The 17,942-nt window shown below is 51.9% G+C and overlaps 5 protein-coding genes across 5 annotated transcripts; 2 read left to right on the top strand and 3 right to left on the bottom strand.

The window, feature by feature from the left end:
- Nucleotides 1-765: 765 nt before the first annotated feature.
- Nucleotides 766-3,278, bottom strand: BO82DRAFT_292599 (putative C6 transcription factor; the record flags this gene model as incomplete). The annotated part of the gene is made up of 8 exons (XM_025631769.1): nt 766-1,177; nt 1,230-1,580; nt 1,627-1,800; nt 1,856-2,007; nt 2,056-2,112; nt 2,449-2,666; nt 2,727-3,030; nt 3,138-3,278. 8 exons carry the CDS (start codon nt 3,276-3,278, stop codon nt 766-768), a joined length of 1,809 nt encoding a protein of 602 aa, XP_025488065.1.
- A 4,718-nt stretch (nt 3,279-7,996) lies between these two features.
- On the top strand, nt 7,997-9,355 carry BO82DRAFT_368096 (branched-chain amino acid aminotransferase, cytosolic; the record flags this gene model as incomplete). Its single annotated transcript, XM_025637109.1, has 3 exons — nt 7,997-8,411; nt 8,501-9,102; nt 9,170-9,355. 3 exons carry the CDS (start codon nt 7,997-7,999, stop codon nt 9,353-9,355), a joined length of 1,203 nt encoding a protein of 400 aa, XP_025488064.1.
- Nucleotides 9,356-9,619: 264 nt separating this feature from the next.
- On the bottom strand, nt 9,620-11,604 carry BO82DRAFT_357815 (AAR2 splicing factor family protein). The gene has a single exon (XM_025636123.1). It carries the CDS (start codon nt 11,266-11,268, stop codon nt 9,775-9,777), a length of 1,494 nt encoding a protein of 497 aa, XP_025488063.1. The 5' UTR covers nt 11,269-11,604; the 3' UTR covers nt 9,620-9,774.
- Nucleotides 11,605-12,111: 507 nt separating this feature from the next.
- BO82DRAFT_318554 (40S ribosomal protein uS11) lies at nt 12,112-12,833 on the bottom strand (the record flags this gene model as incomplete). Its single annotated transcript, XM_025632648.1, has 3 exons — nt 12,112-12,424; nt 12,617-12,689; nt 12,767-12,833. 3 exons carry the CDS (start codon nt 12,831-12,833, stop codon nt 12,112-12,114), a joined length of 453 nt encoding a protein of 150 aa, XP_025488062.1.
- Nucleotides 12,834-13,253: 420 nt separating this feature from the next.
- On the top strand, nt 13,254-15,723 carry BO82DRAFT_357812 (prephenate dehydrogenase (NADP(+))). The gene is made up of 7 exons (XM_025636122.1): nt 13,254-13,376; nt 13,787-13,847; nt 13,902-14,013; nt 14,100-14,248; nt 14,345-14,944; nt 15,071-15,202; nt 15,443-15,723. The coding sequence occupies exons 1-7, from the start codon at nt 13,282-13,284 to the stop codon at nt 15,599-15,601; spliced, it is 1,308 nt and encodes a 435-aa protein (XP_025488061.1). The 5' UTR covers nt 13,254-13,281; the 3' UTR covers nt 15,602-15,723.
- The last annotated feature ends 2,219 nt before the right edge of the window (nt 15,724-17,942 follow it).

The raw sequence follows: 17,942 nt of genomic DNA, 5'->3' as shown, positions 1-17,942 counted from the left end.
GATCTTCCGGCCGGTTAAAGCCAAGTATAAAACTTGGAAATCCGAGTCTGTGGAGATGAAGGACAAGAGCATGTGCCCCTTCCGCTTTCCGCCAACCAAGGTTGCTAGTGCCACTGTCGCTCCAGAGCTCGTTATTGGGTGTCTCTCCTACGGAAAACTTATCCTACTTTACTGTCATTTGTTCACACTTCATTCGGCTTAGATGTCAGGCCTCAGCCCTGGGTTGGTGGTCTCAAACTTCTCCTCGCTGCTACACTCCAGTTTTCAGTCACTCCTCTTTATTCTCCAGAAGATTCTTCTCCGTGCTCGCTTTATCCACGCAATCTCCCTCTTCCCCTCGACATTCACCGCTCAAGTCCCTTGATGCAGACCTGCAATAGCGTGGTTACTCTTATCTCCATAAAACACTGCAAATGCCTCGTCACGACTTCAATGAATGAGTTACTTCAATGAATGAGTTCGACTTCGATTGGGGAGACCATTGCCAATAGTGGCGGTGGCGTGTCACTATGGTTCTCCAGAGAAATGCCACCACGGTGCAACTCGTGGCTGTTGCGAGTGCACACAAGACAACCCAGGAAACCTCGTCACAACCATACCTGGGCTTGACGAGTCTTCAGTGACATCCTTCCTGGTTGGCACGAAACTGATGCCATAAAGCGTGGTGTCACAATGCGTGATGCCACTTAACCGGCCAGCCTCACCGGTTTTGTGGGTGAATCTCTGCGTCTGCCCATCTCGTTGACAGTACCTGCTGGCGCTGGCTTACAGCCAGTCGGACGCATTGACACCTCTGCCTTTTAGCACCTCGTACGCTTCTTGTGGTAAAACGACATTAGAGGCTTTGATTATTAGTTCGAATTGGAGACACATCTGCTCCGCCAGAACGAACCTTGTGCTGCACGCCGCCATGAACCGGCATAGGTCAATCATTGGCTCCCACGACTCCTCCTCCTCAATGAAAACCAGCAGAGCAAGAAGACTGCGATTGGCAGGCTCTAACATTTGTCTTGGTACTCGACGCAGTCCGAATCTATCTTCAAATACACCGAGATACTCGACAATCTTTTTTGCTGGCTCGAGCCGGTATGAACGGATCTGCTCGGGGGTTGCTTCCATACGCTGGTGATCCCAGAGATATTCGAAGAACAGCAATACTGTGTGATGATATTTGATACTTGATAAACGGTCAGAGAGGTAGGGGGTGACATTCCTGCCGGGGTTCTTACTGCACAAGTAGGACGTGTGGAAGCTCTCGTTGCTCAACCTCCGAGGCTGGTAGGCCTTCTATCACGAGTCGCAATTGATTCATCAAGTCATCAGCCGTTGCTTCCATTTCAGATTTCGTCATGTCCCATGACTCCTTGAACAAAAATTCCTGAATCCTCACAGCGATTTTTGCTAGAAGGACCGTCTGGTTGAAAGTTGCATTGAGTTGGGCTGGCAGTTCCTGAAAATCATCCTTCTCAAAACGCGGGTATGCACACCACACGATTCCTTCGTCGTAATCACACGCCGTGTCAGGGTTACTCCACGGAGGCTCAAGATCTGGGGCCCTGCCGCGCTCGAATGACATTTCCCTGCACGACTTAGCGAAGTGAGGCAAAATGGAATTGACATTCTTACGAGTTCATTATGTACAGGCCCCAGGCGGCAACTGCATAGACATGTCGGGTCCTGACCGGCATGTGTGATCCCCAATGCCTTCTCGGGGAATGGAACAGTCCGATATCTTTGGCGAGTTGTAAAGCTTGTTTTAGCATCAGCCAGCTGGCTTGTCGTTGGCCCTGAAATTGCAGACTTTCCGTCGTCAGTCTGTGCACATATAGAGCAAACGCGAGTCTATGCAGCATACAAACGGCTCATCAAGGTCACTGCCTGGATATTGGCTAATGTAGGCCGGCCCCGCTCTGCCTTCCATAGCCTTTCTGCTTCCTCAAAAAAATCCTGGCCACGTGATGAATCGATGCCTCGGATAGCATAGATTTTTGGGTAATCGGAATATGTCTGGCAAAATTTAGTCATCGGCAAACAAGAAGAACGAGAATAACCTACTGCTGCGACTGCTAGAATGCTGTTCATGAGAAATGGCGTGCAGAAATCCGGGTCGACCTCAAGCCCATATTCTAATTCGATTGCTCCTTGATAGCTCGAGGTTGATCTTGGACAATCCGGTTTGGCCTTCGAATCGTCATCTGAATCTTCAGGCTTGGCCTCTGCTGAGATTTCGATATCTGGAGAACACTGCAACTCTCGCAACCTCTCAATGTTCGGGGAGCTTTCTATCTTTGAGAAACCCTCATTGAGATCTGGAGAACCTTGGTCCTTCGCGAAATACTTGATCTCTGAAGGCGGCTCGATCTCTGGAGACATCTCAGATTCTGGGGGTATCTCGAACTCTTCAGACATCTGGAACGCTTTGAACTGTGATGTAGCCTGTGGGTCCACCGTCATGTCGATCAGGAACAAATCCTGGTCAAGGATCTGGGAAAATGGATGATCCCAAGTGAAGTATAGGGATACGAGATGCGAAACAACAAAGTCATCCGCGTCGCAATATGTCCAAGATGATGGCACCTGGTACAAAGGAGTATCGCAGAGCCTCTCTATCGTTAGGCGCATGGTTTTCTCGGGGTCCGAGAGCTCTTTCGGAGATTCACTGTCATCTTCCGCCTCTTCCGCCTCTTCAGCTTCTTCAGCCTTTTCAGCCTCTTCAGCTTCTTCACTCTCCGAGTCCTCTGAGCTTGAGTCACTGCTGGACTCCTCCGTGCTAGGCAGCTCAAGTCTCTCAGATGCCGTGGTAATATCTTCGAAGTCACTGCACTGAATGGCTTCCACGATTTTATGGGTATCAGCTTCGTCTGCATCGCGAATCTTGTTGAACAAGGTGGTCAACAAGCCCTTATAGTGTTGAAGCTCCCCCTGAGTGCGTCTCACGGCGACTTTGCGTCTAAGGTCGAGGGATTCATCGAAAATACATGCAACTTTGGAGGTTTGACATGCTTTGCAAGGGGCTGGGCGTCCACTACACTTTAGTCCGCGTGGTTAGTTGAAAGATCGGCACAATCTAGGTGGAAGCACCCTCACAATGAGCGAGAATGTGTGTGCCTGGAGGGAAGGGTCGCGTTGATGATTACCTTCCTCTTCGCTGCCTTACACGACGTGCAAGCAGTGGAGTTCTTCCTCGACTTTGCTATTGTTGTCATCGGGGCCGCAAACGCGCCGCGTGGTCCTGGAGCGAGGGTAGGCAGAGTTCTGCCCAGGTGATTATGATTCATCTTAGCCAGCACGCCCCTTTCCGGCGACGGAGGCGGGGTGGTTGAGAGCTTAGAAAGTCTATCTAATCCCTAAGGCTGGAATTCAGGTCGATCACGATTATGGTCAGCGCCAAAGCAGTTGGGCACATGGACACGCTTCTAAGGACGTGTCTCCTCAAGGAACCCAAAGGAAGTTCGCCACAATATTGAACATTCACCTAATCTAGCAGACGAGGCAGGTCGAAGTTCATGTCATACGCCTGCGAACAAGGCGTAGCCTTGATCATTCAATTGTCGCCAAACAGACGCCCCGCTTCCGGCATGTCAACAAAGGCCATAGTTTTGTCAATACCACGAAATAGAAGGTTCTCACGATTGACGGCTGTTAAGAATGTGGGAAACCACCGGGGTGAGCAGGCGCCGATGCGGTTGAAGGGAAAGGAAATGCAATATGTACCCAACAGTTGTTGGGATGGCTGGACAGACTAAGAGCAAAGCCTACACGTGATCGGATTGTCTAAGATCTTTCAACATCAAGCTCGGGCACAGAGCGAAGGACTGAAGGCGGAGTAGAGCAAGAAAGATGACAAGCACGGAGCTCGCCTTAGTAGGAAGCAGTTTTGGGCGACGGGTAGATTACGAGGAGTAGGCTGCTGGCTCCAAAAGCGCAAGACTGGGAAACTGCCAGAGAGACGAATGACAAGCGAGGGAGGGAGAAAACGAAAGAGTTGCAGAGCCAGTAATCAGCAACGGAGACAGCCTGGGTGGAAGAAATCAAGCATCTCCACGGATTTCTCTGAGAGCCCAAAGGGACCTGGAAGCATTAGCTTCGCAATCGCGGTACCAGTTTGATCCGCGACAGGTTCCCACATCGGCTACGTATCAAGACAAGTCTTTTTACGGCGCAGACAGGCGCGTCGGCCTCTTGATCCCCGGGCTTTTCCCCGAACCTCAATGAGTCTATCTACGTCGCTTTGCACCACTAACTACTACATCTACCCCTTTCGTGGGGCAGCGTGTTAGGATCTAATGTCATATTGAATCACCGATCAACGTTCTTCGTCAAACCGATGGTCAAGAAGCAGCTGCGCTGCGAATGGGGGCGCCGTAAAACAACATAGTACTACCTAGTACGCATACAACCTGATCGATCGACCGCGGGCCGTTAGCCAACGGTGGAAGTTCAATGCTTGCCCAATGTTATCTCTCCATGCTGCATGTGTGCTGGCTGCACCTCTACCTAAGGGTAACAAAAGGTTAACAAAGACATGCACCGGTAGCACTCACTGACTAGTGCAAGGATCGCAACTCTTCTACACGAGAGAATTATCATAAATCTGCAATTTTAGAGGTCGGGCGAAAGAAAGAGCAGGTAAGGAGATGTGGAGAGAAGGGATCCGCAGGAAGTCAAAGAAGAGCCACCCGGGCATGGAGCAGATCCACGCCATTCGCGCCTCATCACCTCAAGACTCAATATCACAGGTGGAAAAGTTCTCCGAAAGGACTAGTGGTGGCCTTGGATTTAGATCGTTTCATTTGAAACCTATCAGGTATACTCATCCTCAGGGCGGATGGGCCAGACTTTACATGAGCGCTGTATCAGGTCTGTGATTAGTGGTAGGTACATGACAGGGAAAAGGGTCCAGAGGTTGAAGTCTGGCACCCATGCCTGATGTGGCCTAGCAAGGGCCTAGGATGCGTTGCATGTGAGTGACAAGCTGGACTTGCTCGCAGCCCCCTTGGTACTCTGATACTCCGGCCTTGTGCGGCGACAAACCTGGACTCCTGGACTCCAGTGAACGTCATATGCCATGTGGCGAAGTGGCTGAGTGGTCCGCGGCTTCTTTAGATCATAGCACAAACAAGCGACAAGCTTTGAAAATTGCTCACATCACCCAACACAAAATGGGGCGGGATCCGGTTTACCTGGATTCTAGCGGCTAATGTTCGGGTTGTCTGCCTCAGGGTCTTTTTTAAACTTATCCAAAGGTGCCCTGTACTACTTCGGTTTCAGCCATTTACGGAGTACTACCGGCTCACGGTTCACGGCTCACGGCTGTCTTACTGTACGCAGTACCATGGCAAACACCATCGGACTTACTTTCCAAGTCGATGATGGAAGACCGGAATTCATGGGACCTGGGGCCGGTCTCTGCCAGAAAAGCCAGACTCGCCTCTAGTCAACCACCTGACCTGGTGGGCGCGATCGTCTTGGCCTCATGGCGGCGATCATATGTCCGACTGCCAATAAGGGGCATCTGGAAACTCGGGACTTGGTTGTGGACAATTGGTAAGTAGTGGTAATTGAGCCTTGCTCGTTGCGGTAAGCTTGAACGGCCAACTCGTGGCGTCATAAATGGGAACTTTTTTCTTCCTTGTTTGAAGTCTCTAGGTAAGGTAAGGCAATAGGCAAGTTAGTCGAACGCAGGCTAGAGAGGATAGGTATATAAGTTACTCAGTTACTCGGTATGTAATGAACACTGAATGCCGGGGGGTGGACAAAGATCCATGATCCATGATCCATAATTAATACGCCGAATATTGCTTGCTCTCTTTGAGGTGGTCCGAGCGGGCCTTAGCCAGCGCCCGAGTCACTCCTCCGCCTGCCTATCACAGTAAATAGTCTTAATTCTGCAGGGCTGAATGCTTATAATCGGAAGGCGGTGACTTGCTGGCACTCGGAAGGACCAGCCGCCCCAGGGCGCGCATACCCTTTGAGTCTCATGTGCCAAACGAAACTTGGTACCAGCCGATGGTTTTCAGGCCAGGGTGAAGCGGCAAATTGCTCTATGTACCATGGGTGTGAATCCGAGGTCCTTCCTCCCTTGGTTGACGCTGGTGTTTCCTCGATTGTAGTCCTCTTTTTGGGGGGGATATGCGGGAATACATCTCCGACATTGCATGGCTTTGGTTAGACCAGCCTGCTGAGTAAGTACGGTAAGTTGGTGGCTGTTGATATACTCTTTCCCCCGTTCCTAAACATCATCTGTACGAGTTGGGTGTCTTGGGTATCAGACAGCGAATCATGAAGCACACAACCCTCATGCGAAGAAAGGGCCAGGACGATCAGTGAGATCACCCTGCCTAAGAGCCAAACTACTGCATGAAAGGGGCATCAATTATGGACCACGGCTGTACAGGAAGCATAGCCGACAAGCGCTTAGCGTGGATAGCTCGATATGCATCTTGCATCACATCCCCCCCCTTCCTAAACCCCCGCATGGAACCAAACATTGGGTTTGGTTACTTATTGGAATCTTGGTAGCGGTCACTGATCGATTGATCGATCTGAGACAGCTATGCATGCTTATTGGGAGACTTTTTTTTTTTTTCTTATACGAGCAGCAAGCAGCCATCTGCTCAAGATAAGATCGTTCACTGACGCACTGTACATTGTATTTCAGAATCTGTTCTGGGTATAAACAGTTGTTGTCCTGTACAGTACGGAGTACATATATGAAGGCGATTAAGGATCGGCTGCTGTAGCAACTAGTTCTGACTCAGGTTAGACTCCACGTTTTATTGATCATGAATCAAGTTAGTGCTCTACTAAATACTAATCAATGTTGTCCCACTGTTTGCTTCAGATGGGTACGTGTGAAATTGCAGTGGCTTCTCGCTTGTTTGCTATCTTGTTTTTTTTCTTTTTCTCTGGACTTCTTTCGTTCTCCAATGATAAGCCTGATCGTGATCGATCGAAGGAGACAGGTGTATGTTCCAGTTGGAATGTCGGTCTGGTTCCCAGGGAACACACGCAAGGGTTGGCCACACATTGATCTCTGCATTAGCTTCTACACAGTACACAGTACACAGTATTAAGCATTTGGAATATGGGCTTGTCCCCCGCGATTTGCTGGTCTGCCTTGGTAACCTGGTACCTTGCAAAGCCTAAGCTTGTTTGGAAAAGAGGGTCGCGGTACGGAGTCCGGGTGCACCTACTCCGCACACTGTTCGAGTTCGAGTTACAACCGTCCGTTTCTTTCTGCCAGACCTATCTCACCCAGCTCTTGGCGGTGAGCCTTCGGCCATCCTTCGCAGGTTTGCTTAGATAAGTTCTGACTACTCTGTACTGCAGTGCACACCGCCTGCGGTTATCCTCGGTCTGGGCGGCTGTCGAGGGGCACCGATGGCGGAGCGGGCACAATCGATGCGGGACAATGAATCCTCCAGGGCCCATCTTCAGAATCACTTGGAAGGACAGAACGCCGTTTCAGAGAGACAATAGCACCATTTGCGGAGACGTTAACCGATGCTAACCTATCGCGGGCACGAAATCCTGTTGCTCAGGGTGCCGATTGAACCGTCTCTCAACCCATAGATGGACCCAATGGTTGTTGCGAATTCGGATATCGAAGGCGAAAAAACGTCCCAGACCAAAGGAAGACTCGGCTCGCCGAAAAGTTTTCGTTGCCTCCGGTCTGGCGTAGAAGTTCATAAGAGTAGACGCATTCGACGTACTGTAGAAAGAGTGTATCTAGTACTCTCTCCTTCAACCTTCCTCCGTTCGCCCTGTTTCTTCCACTCAACGACCGATTTTGGATCTTGGCCCAAGCTGTAGCCCGCGTCCCCGAATCCCGTTCCCGCTGGTTCAGTTTGAAAAGTATCTCTGTGGTGACTCACCAACTTTCTGCGGGTTCATATTTCAGTATCAATCGGACATTACTCCCTCCCCCAGAGCGTTGCCTCCAGATCCAGTCTTCTCCGCACATTATCCTTTCCGACCAAAAACTCAAGTGATCATGGGTTCTGCTGCGCCTACTCTTGCCGAGCTTGATGCCTCGTACATCAAGGTGACTCGTTCGACCAATCTCCGCGATGTGCCTCTCCCCGGATCGCCGGAGGAATTGAGCCATTCCCACTGCACCGACCATATGGTTACTGTCCGGTGGACGGCGAGCAATGGCTGGGATACGCCTGAAGTGAAGCCCTTCGCCAACCTGAGCATTCCCCCCACTGCTTCGTGCCTGCACTACGCCACCGAATGTTTCGAGGGCATGAAAGTATACCGCGGCCAGGATGGCAAGTTGCGCCTGTTCCGACCCGATCTCAATGGAGAGCGCTTGGACGGTAGCTCCAAGAGGGCCTCCCTCCCTGGCTTCAGATTCGCTGAATTGAAGCACCTCATTGCGAAATTGATGCAGATCGATGGACCACGTATGAATATCCCCTACCGTACCCCCTGCCCGACGATCAATTTATGCATAGCACTCCGCTGACACAAAGTTCTTTCTCTCTTGCTGCAGGCTGGCTCCCCAAGGATCAACCCGGTCGCTTCCTCTACCTCCGCCCCACGGTGATCGGAAACGGTACCCAGCTGGGCGTACAAACCCCCAAGGAAGCTCTTCTGTTCATCATCGCGGTCCCCTGGCCCGACCCTTCGAAGAAGAAGCAAGAGGAGGGTGCCCCTCACGGTCTGAAGCTCCTGGCCTCCCAGCCCGACACGATCCGCGCCTGGCCCGGTGGTTTCGGATATGCCAAGCTGGGCGCCAACTATGGACCGTCGCTGGCCGCGCACGGCCGGGCGCAGGCGCTCGGATTCGACCAGGTGCTCTGGCTGTTCGGCGAGGACCGCAAGGTTACCGAGGCCGGCGCCAGTAACTTCTTTATCGTCTGGGACAACAAGGAGACTGGCAAGCGGGAGTTGATCACTGCGCCTCTGGATAGCCAGTTGATCCTGCCCGGTGTCACCCGTCGTAGTGTTCTGGAGCTGGCTCGGACACACTTCGCTCAGCCCTGCGGCAAGCTTGCGCCCGTCGAGGTCGTGGAGCGGGAGTTCACGATTGGCGACATCGAGGAGGCCTGGAAGGAGGGGCGCATTGTCGAGTCTTTCGTCTCTGGTACTGCGGTAAGTATTCATGGGGAGCGATCCCAGTACGTTTTGAGTTAAGCAACGTCACTAACATTGGGACCAGTTCTTCATCACCCCTGTCAAGCTCATTCGCAACGGCAACGTCGACATCGACCTGCTGACTGCTGGCGCCGAGCGCGCAGGCTACGCCGCTCAGATCAAGTCGTGGCTGGAGGCCATCATGTTTGGCAAGGATGGCCAGGAAAACCACAAGTGGGGCTTTGTCATTGAAGATGAGATTGAGAACTAGGCGGAGAATTCCGGTTATGGCAAGGTCCTGGAATGTTGGTCATGCAGAGAAGGATTGCCACGTGAGGTCTGTGTGGAGGCGGGGTTGGGCTGCGTGCCTAAAAAGGTGGTGGACTGTACATAGTGCTGTGTTCTGCTTCTGATATAGAGCTAGATCCTAGAGACGAATTTCCAATGTTTTATGACTCTGACTGCCTCGGTTTTTTTTTTTTTTTCTTTCTTTTTTTTTTTTTTATAATATGCGAGGTTCATCGGCATAGTTGAGTCCTCTTGTAGTTCAGAACCCTTCGATTCGACTTTCTGTTTCATAACCTCGTGTCAACTATTCATTATCGAATACATCTCCCGTGGTAGGATGTATACAGTACATGCTATCCACTGGATTTACATTGGCCATGGACCATCCAACAGCCCCAGCTGCTAATTCAGGTTCTCACTAGAATCGCTATCGTCCATTCCAGTACCCTCTCCAAGGTCCACAACCATAGGCGCGTATTCTCCAAGCTCCTCTTCTTCATTGTCACCCTCCACCTCCAGCTCAACCTGCTCACCATCCTCCAGTTGAACCATACCTCGTCGAAGAATGACGTCGCGATTGAGCTCCCAATCATACTCTTCTTTGACGAAAGCTTCGAGTTTTTCGAACTCTGTCTTCACCTGGGAGTCTGTGCCTTCGAGAACCTCATAGAGCGACTTCCGGAACTTCATCAGCAGCTTCCGCAAGAACGCGCCGCCTTCTTCTCCATCGAGGTCAAACAACCCCCCCTCTACATCGTCACAGCGACGCAGCTGCAGCAAGAGCAAGCGGAGCAGATCGCTCATGAACGCCTCCCGCTCACGGATCGCACTTCGACAGGTGAGAACTAGCTCCAGCAAGCGCTTCCACTGCTGCAGACACGAGTAATTCATCAGAGTCAGGATCATCAAGAAAGAGAACTGCAGCTCGCCGAGCAACTGGCCTTCCCCAACCCTCTCCCTCTCCCGATCACTCCCAGCATCCTGGGCCCCTGACCCCGATGAAACCCTGTCAATCAAGTCCCCCAAAGCCCATGAACGATCCTGGGCGGCCTCGGTCCTTTCCCTCCCAATCGCACCCTCCCTCCACGTCCTCTTCAGATCGATCGGAACAAACGAGAACTCCCTTTCCTTCTCCCCGGTAACCCTCTCAATCGCACCCTCATCCAACCTCTGCTCCCCGCCTTCTTCTTCTGCCTCCACCGTCAACCCAGGAATAGCATCACTATCCCTCAGCGCGGAACTCGCCGAGGTAACCATCCACCTAGCCCTCCCATCCACATCCACAACAGGAACCCCGACGATCCGATCCAACAACCCGGCCGTAATCCTATCCGTCAAACCTAGCCAATCCCTCCTCCCATCCTGCTCCTCCTCATCCTCCTCCTCCCCGTCTACCTCATCTTCTTCAAACCGCACCACCCGCTGCAGCTTCTGTTGCTGCATCGCCAACATCGCCCCCGTCACCCGACTCCGATACCGAAACAACCCGCCGCGCCGATAGACCGCCCCCAGATTCGCCTTCTGCCGCATCGCCTCCTGCCGATCGGCATCGCTCTCGGCGCTCAACGGCGCGAGGGTTTCACTCTCCGTATCCCATTTCCAAACGATGATGTCTTGACCATTTGGTTGTCGTTGTTGTTGTTGTTGTGCCTGAAAAGAGACGAGTGCGCCGGGATTCGTATCAGCCGCGGCGGCGGCGAGGGCCCCAACGTAGAACCAGCTTCCGCTGCGGAGGGAGAGACTTTCAGTCGTGCCGGTGTAGAGGAAGTGCCACCCCGAGGGAAGGTCGCGGATGCCGTGGAAGTTGGCGGTCGAGGTAAAGGTGAGCAGGTCGATGCCGACGAGGGTCTTTGGGGGAAGGTGGGGGAGGAGGATGGTGGGGGATGCCGTGGTCATTGTGTAGTGTTTCTTGTTTTTCGCGGGTGGGGGTTGGTAAGCGATTCGCTTGAGGGAGATTATCTGGGGATGTTGGAGATGGTTGTAGGAGGTTTATTGACTGGATTGGGTGGGGAAGGGAATTCGGCGAGAGCTGGTGGGCTTGTAGAGGATAGAGAAGTGAAGTTTTTGGGAGGGGTCGCGTGCCCACGCGCACTTTGTTGGATTGACGTCAAGTTTGAGCGTTAGGCGGGGGACAGGCAGGCTGAATCAGTACAGTGCGTGGACTCTCTCCTAATCCCTCTCGTGATAGTCTGACCAAGAAGAGTTTTTTTGGGGGGGGAGCTGGTTGAGTTGTATATTCGAGAAGGACAAGGCTTGGAACATGCGCCGATCAAGTTGGGAGATTCGCGATACGCTGACCGCGCGATAAGTTGCGCTTATCTTAGCGGCTGGGTGGACCGACCACCGTTAAGCATTTTGCTAGAATATTTACTTCCTGAACTCAGTGATCGCAAGCAGATAGCGGATTGGCTTCTTTGCAGGACCGAAAAACATGATTACATTGATATTACTTCCTACGTGTAACGGACAAAAGAAGAGTGCAGTCCAAGTTCCACTTTATATTGACCAGAGGAGCCGTCGAGATGACACCAGACTAGTAGCTAAAGGCGAATTCCAGAACCGCTAAACACACTTTTAGGTATGTAATAAATTGAAGACCAGGCGCAAAAAAAAGCCGTTCTTCGCGTTTATTCCATCCAATTCACAGCCGAGCAAGCGGCGCCGAGCAAGGCCCCCCAGACGCAAGCAGAGGGGAAAAGCCTCTGCACCAGTCGGAGAAGACCCGTGACTCGCACACGCTTACAGACGACGACCACGGCGACCACCCTTGCGACGAGTAGAGTCGGAGGGGGTGGGGGTGACGTCCTCGATGCGGCCGATGCGCATGCCGGAACGGGCCAGGGCGCGGAGGGCGGACTGAGCACCAGGGCCGGGGGTCTTGGTGCCGTTACCACCGGTGGCGCGGATCTTGATGTGGAGGGCGTTGATGCCGAGCTCCTTGCAGCGGGCGGCGACGTCCTGGGCGGCCAACATGGCGGCGTAGGGGGAGGACTCGTCACGGTCGGCCTTGACCTTCATACCACCGGTAACACGGCAGATGGTTTCACGGCCGCTGTAGGATGATGATGTGTTAGCCTTTGATTTGCGCTATTCCCCGTCTAAGCGAAATTCGTTGGATTTGGTTCCCATCATCCGGCTTCGACATGCCTTGCCCTGACTCTTTGTAGCCACCAGCCCAATCGCAAGCGCATCGAGTCGAAGGATGGTTTCCAGGGATTTGCGAGCGAGAAGCGGAGAGACTCACGAAAGATCGGTGACGTGAACGAAGGTATCGTTGAAAGAGGCGAAGATGCGGGCAACGCCGAAGACGAGCTTGCCTAAAACCCCCCAATATTCACATTAGCATCTGACTCTGCGCGAACAATATCTCCAGTGCTGGGAATTCAATTCGTACCATCACCGGCCAGAGGGCCGAGAGTGACGTTCTCCTTGGCGGCAGGGGTGGTCTTCTTGGGAGCCATTTTTGTCGGTTGTGGGATGGAATATGGGACAGAAGGAGAAAAAAAGAAGTCGAAGTCGAACGCGCCCGCTCGTAGTGAAAGTTGGATAGGGAAAAAACCCGGACGGTGTGTGCCCTATCCACACCTCAGCTCTGATTGGCTGCAGATTAATCTTAGGCCGTGCTCAAGCGAGCGCATGCCTGAGGCCGCAAACAATTTAGGCGTTTTTGACAGCCGTTGATTGGCGGCGCCTCGGGGTGCAGTCGGCCCGAATGTTGGAGGATGTCGGCACTATTTAAAATTCTCCCGTGGGTTTCACTTGGCTTACTCTTTCTCTCTTCCTTGTGAACCTTCAATTCAAATCAATAGGCACGAGCGACTCCGTGGCTATTTGCGCTGGGAGTCTAGTGAGTTCATTGTTAATCATAACAATTCTCACATCTTGTTTTTCGCTTCAGGCACTGCCATCATGGGCTTCACCAAGGAGGCTGCCAGTATTGGCATCATCGGAATGGGTGATATGGGCAAAATGTATGCCCAGCGCCTCAGTGCCGCAGGATGGAGGTAATACACGCGAAGACTTTTTTTCTTTCCGTTGCGTCGACAAGATACCCCTCAGCGTTTCTCTTACTAGGTGAGCATTTCTCTTCCATATCTCTGGCACATACCTCAACCCCCACTTGAATGATGACTTGAGTGCATTTGGCTCGAGTATGGCTCGGTGTCCGGCGTTTATATCATTCTGATATATCTGCTACGCACTGGGTCGTCCATGATGTAACATCTCAGCTACCTTTATTTCTTTGTCTGAAATTCGCAACACAACCTTGCTCCGTCTTATTCTCAGCCATTCGCTGTTGGATTTCACGCTGACTGTCTTGCTTCCAGGTTATTAATTTTTTGTACACTTTCTTTATACTTTCGATAGCACACAACATCTGTTGTACTAACTAGATATCTTTCTCCCAATAAAGGATTAATGCATGTGACAAACTCGATTTGTATGAGGACTTGAAAAAAGAATTTGAATCCCAAGTACGTCTATGTTTACTCGCAGCCAGTGCTGTCCATAAACTCATCTTGAGAAAGCAAGGTGTTACCGTATACCCGAATGGACACCTGGTTTCTAGGATTAGCGATTACATCATTTACAGCGTAGAGGCCGGTGTCATTGACAAGGTAGTCGCTGAGTATGGCCCATGTATGTCTGTGAAGCCGAACCGCAGCGCCCCAGCATTGTTTTCCCTTCTACTACTACTCGACAAACGTTGTCTGACTCCTGGAAAGCCACCAAGGTCGGCGCAATCGTTGGAGGTCAAACGTCCTGCAAGGCCCCGGAGCTTGCTGCATTCGATAAACATCTTCCCCCGGATGTAGAAATTGTATCCTGCCATTCGCTCCATGGGCCCAAGGTCAACCCCAAGGGCCAACCACTGGTATGCTTGCTTGCTTGATTGATACCTTCGATGATGGTGACAAGGATCGTCGCAATGTGGACGCACACCCCTAGTAACATACCTTGCTTCCTATAGGTCCTGATCCAACACCGTGCGTCCGATGAGAGCCTCAGATTCGTCGAAGAAGTCCTATCATGCTTCGGCTCCGAATACGTCTATCTAACGGGAGAGATGCATGACCGGATCACCGCCGACACGCAGGCGGTTACACACGCCGCCTTTCTGAGCATGGGCACGGCTTGGCAAGCAAACAATCAGTTCCCCTGGGAATTTTCCCGCTGGGTCGGCGGCATCGAGAACGTCAAGATCAACATCACCCTGCGCATTTACTCCAACAAGTGGCACGTGTACGCGGGACTCGCCATTCTCAACCCGGCGGCGAAGAAGCAGATCCGCCAGTATGCCGAATCGGTGACCGAACTCTATAAGCTCATGATCGAGGGCCGTCGCGAAGAGCTCAAACAGCGCGTCAAGGCTGCAGGCGAGGCCGTTTTCAAGGCGGGGACCGAGAGTCAAGAGCTGCTGCTGAAGGACGAGGTGCTTGATCGCTTCTCTTTGTCGAATGGTCCGCGCGAGAAGACGCCGCCCAACAATCACCTCAGTTTGCTTGCCATCGTCGACTGCTGGTCCAAACTCGGAATCGTGCCTTATGACCATATGATCTGCTCAACACCTGTAGGAACCCCCACCCCTGTCTTCCCCGGGAATTTTCCGCCGCGTTGCGCACGCGGAGGTCTAGTATATTGCCCCCTCCTCTCTTCCAGTCTCACTCACACTTTCGTGTCTTCACAATCCAAATAGCTCTTCCGTCTCTGGCTAGGAGTCACAGAGTACCTGTTTCGCAGCCCCGAACTCCTCGACGAGGCTCTCGACACCGCCATCGATGACAAGACGTTCCGGTCCGACGACTTGGAATTCACTTTCGCAGCCCGGGTAAGTACTTAGACTTTTTGGACCTGTGCCACTTCCCCCTCGCCCCTCCCCCGTCCCCTCGACCGACCGGATCTCCGCGGGGCCAGCATCTGTCCGGGGCTTATGCAAGTTTTGCATCGTCAATCCCTGTACTCTCCCTCTCGTTCTCTCCCCTCGGCCATATATGCATCGTTTGTCGAGCCTTCCGGTCGAGCGTTCGTTCCAGAATATCCCACTGACATCATGTGATCCGTCCGCTAGGCGTGGTCCGACTGTGTCTCGTTCGGTGATTTCCAGTCCTACCGCGATCGCTTCGAACGTATCCAGCAGTACTTCGCCCCACGATTCCCCGAAGCCGTCAAGCTAGGCAACGAAATGATGAAGACCATCCTGGAAAAGACCACCCCCGGAAATGCCTAAAATTAGAAGCCCGCTTCCCCCGGGGAAAATTGTATCAGAATGAGAAACCATGACAGCTTTTCCCTAAAACAACCACATAATAAGCCAAAAAAAAAAAAAACCAGACTAAAGGAAAGGTCAAGCCACAGGAACTTGGCGGGACGTCGGGTAGCGCGTTTGGAAATATCCGCGTGCCGCGAGGACCCAGCCACAAGAGAAATACGAAGCTCCGTATGGAGACGGAGAGTGCCAAAGCGAGGGCCCCTCTGGTACTGTAGTTATGCAATGCTGTTATTAGCATTTTTCTTGAAGACAGAGAAATCAATGTAGTATAATAATCAGAACTGAATGGGGTGGCAGGTTTCGAGACCATGTGGTGGGTATGGGTATGTGTTTGTGTATGTGCATTTGTGGCACTAGCGGGTAAGTGTTCTTTTTTGTTTGTTTGATCTTAATAATATCTGATGATGGGGGGATGTCGAGGTGCTTTTCGAGGATTGAAACGTCGTCAATGATGCATTGCTCTCCTCGCACACTCACACAAGTCAGGTCGGTCCAGGGGTTCGCTTGCGCACGGGGTTTAGTTTCTTTGGGGATGCAATCTATTTGATCGGCTGAGCTTTATCCCTTTCAGGCAATTCGCATAGGTGCGCTTCGTCGTTTCATGGCTGTGGTGGGGGAGTGAGTGCAGAGTAGGTCCACTGGGCCACTGGCGATTTAGGCTAAGCTGAGAGCTGGATTTGCTGCTTCTTCCTGCCTAGCACAGCTAGTCTATCAGTATCTGGACTAGCAGCTCGAACCCCTCCGTAGTTAAGTGATTGCTAGGCTGCTAGGCTCTAGCAAAGGAGGCTGTCGGGTCGTACCGTACCTCGACTAGTCGATTAATCGATCTACTGCACATGATTTGATATTCACATGGCAATAGCGTGTCAAAGTGCCAATGGACATAGGGGGGGGGGAATAAATGCTCCGACATACTGCTTAAGGTTATTGATGGCATTGTGGCGCCTTAGTACGGTAAGCCTTGACGGCGGTAGGCTTGTTAGGGTGGACAGACGCTTCAAGGGGTATTCTGTCATCTCTTTGATTGTTGACTGTTATCGTGTCTGTGTATTGGCGGGGGTAATAGGGGAGTTGATGATGCTGGTCTGGTTAGGAGTATGAGAGCACTCCGGACGATTGACCTGTTCGAGGTACGGAGTACCGTCGACAACGAAGGTCGGGTAAGAATGTATACCGAGGGCCGGTGTCAGGCCATATCTGGCAGGAGGCCCTTTATTCCAGTCTCTTGGATCGTCTACAGTGTTCAATTCAATTGATGCTGATACTATGGTATGCTCTACAGTCAAAATGGCTTGCTTACACCCCTGCATGGAAACCATATATTGCAGCTCAATCCGCTTCAATCCAACCAATCGGTCGCAAGACGATCCGATTGACAATTGCCCAGATTCATTCAACTTCCATGCTGACCCCGGGCACTGACCGCGATGGAGAATCAAACAAAGGACTTGGTTGTGGTAGGACTGGACATTCGGTACTGGGGGGGCGCTTTTTTGACATTCCACAAAAGATCCAAGCGCAGGATAAAGTATCCGTCTGCCTTTCGCATCCCCTCCCTCTCCGTCCCCTACGCCACCGAAAAGTGGAGTATGCTGATAATTGGGAACTTTAAGAATGATACGAGGTTACGGGGACTTTTGGAACGGAGCAGCATAATGCGGGACAAACGAAGGGGACGGGAAAGGAGCGGAAGGATTTCCAGGCTCAGCCGTGTTTGATGGCGGATGTGACTGGTAGAAACAAACCAGCCTGATCGAAGTCATCTCCAAGAGGTCGGACTCGGCTGGAAAGAGAGCGAGAGGGTGAACAGTCCTCTGCCCAGCCCAATGCCCAGAAACGACCAGTCAATGTGACGGCATAGCATGCTGCTGGCAAAAGGGAGAGAGAGAGAGAGAGAGAGAAATAAAAGAACAGAACTCTGAAACCACAGCTTCTGAGCTTCCAAACCCTCCAAGCCTCAAAAGAGAATGCAATGACAGTATTTTTAGTCATCAGCAGATGATGTCGTCGGTCGATTCTAGCGGGTTTTATCACATGGGCTGCTGCTCCGTAAACTAGCAGTGGCTGCAGTGCCAATTTGCATGGCAGAATTTTTATGGAGCATCCCGTCCTCCTTCTCTTACCCTCTCTTTATTTATTTTTTTCCCCCTTTTTTTTCCTTTTTGGGGAGGAGGCTGGCTAAGAATAACAACTGACTCGGACGCGGATTGATGATTGATGATGCTATGATGGAAGACCCCTCTGTCATTGGATTGATGCTTCCAAGCGAGACCACTTAATCAAAGCAATGACAGGCTCA

This window comes from Aspergillus uvarum (genome assembly GCF_003184745.1).
Source record: "Aspergillus uvarum CBS 121591 unplaced genomic scaffold BO82scaffold_62, whole genome shotgun sequence".
NCBI lineage: Eukaryota > Fungi > Ascomycota > Eurotiomycetes > Eurotiales > Aspergillaceae > Aspergillus > Aspergillus uvarum.
Note: the sequence above shows the minus strand (reverse complement) of the source record. Positions and strands in the feature narration are given on the sequence as shown.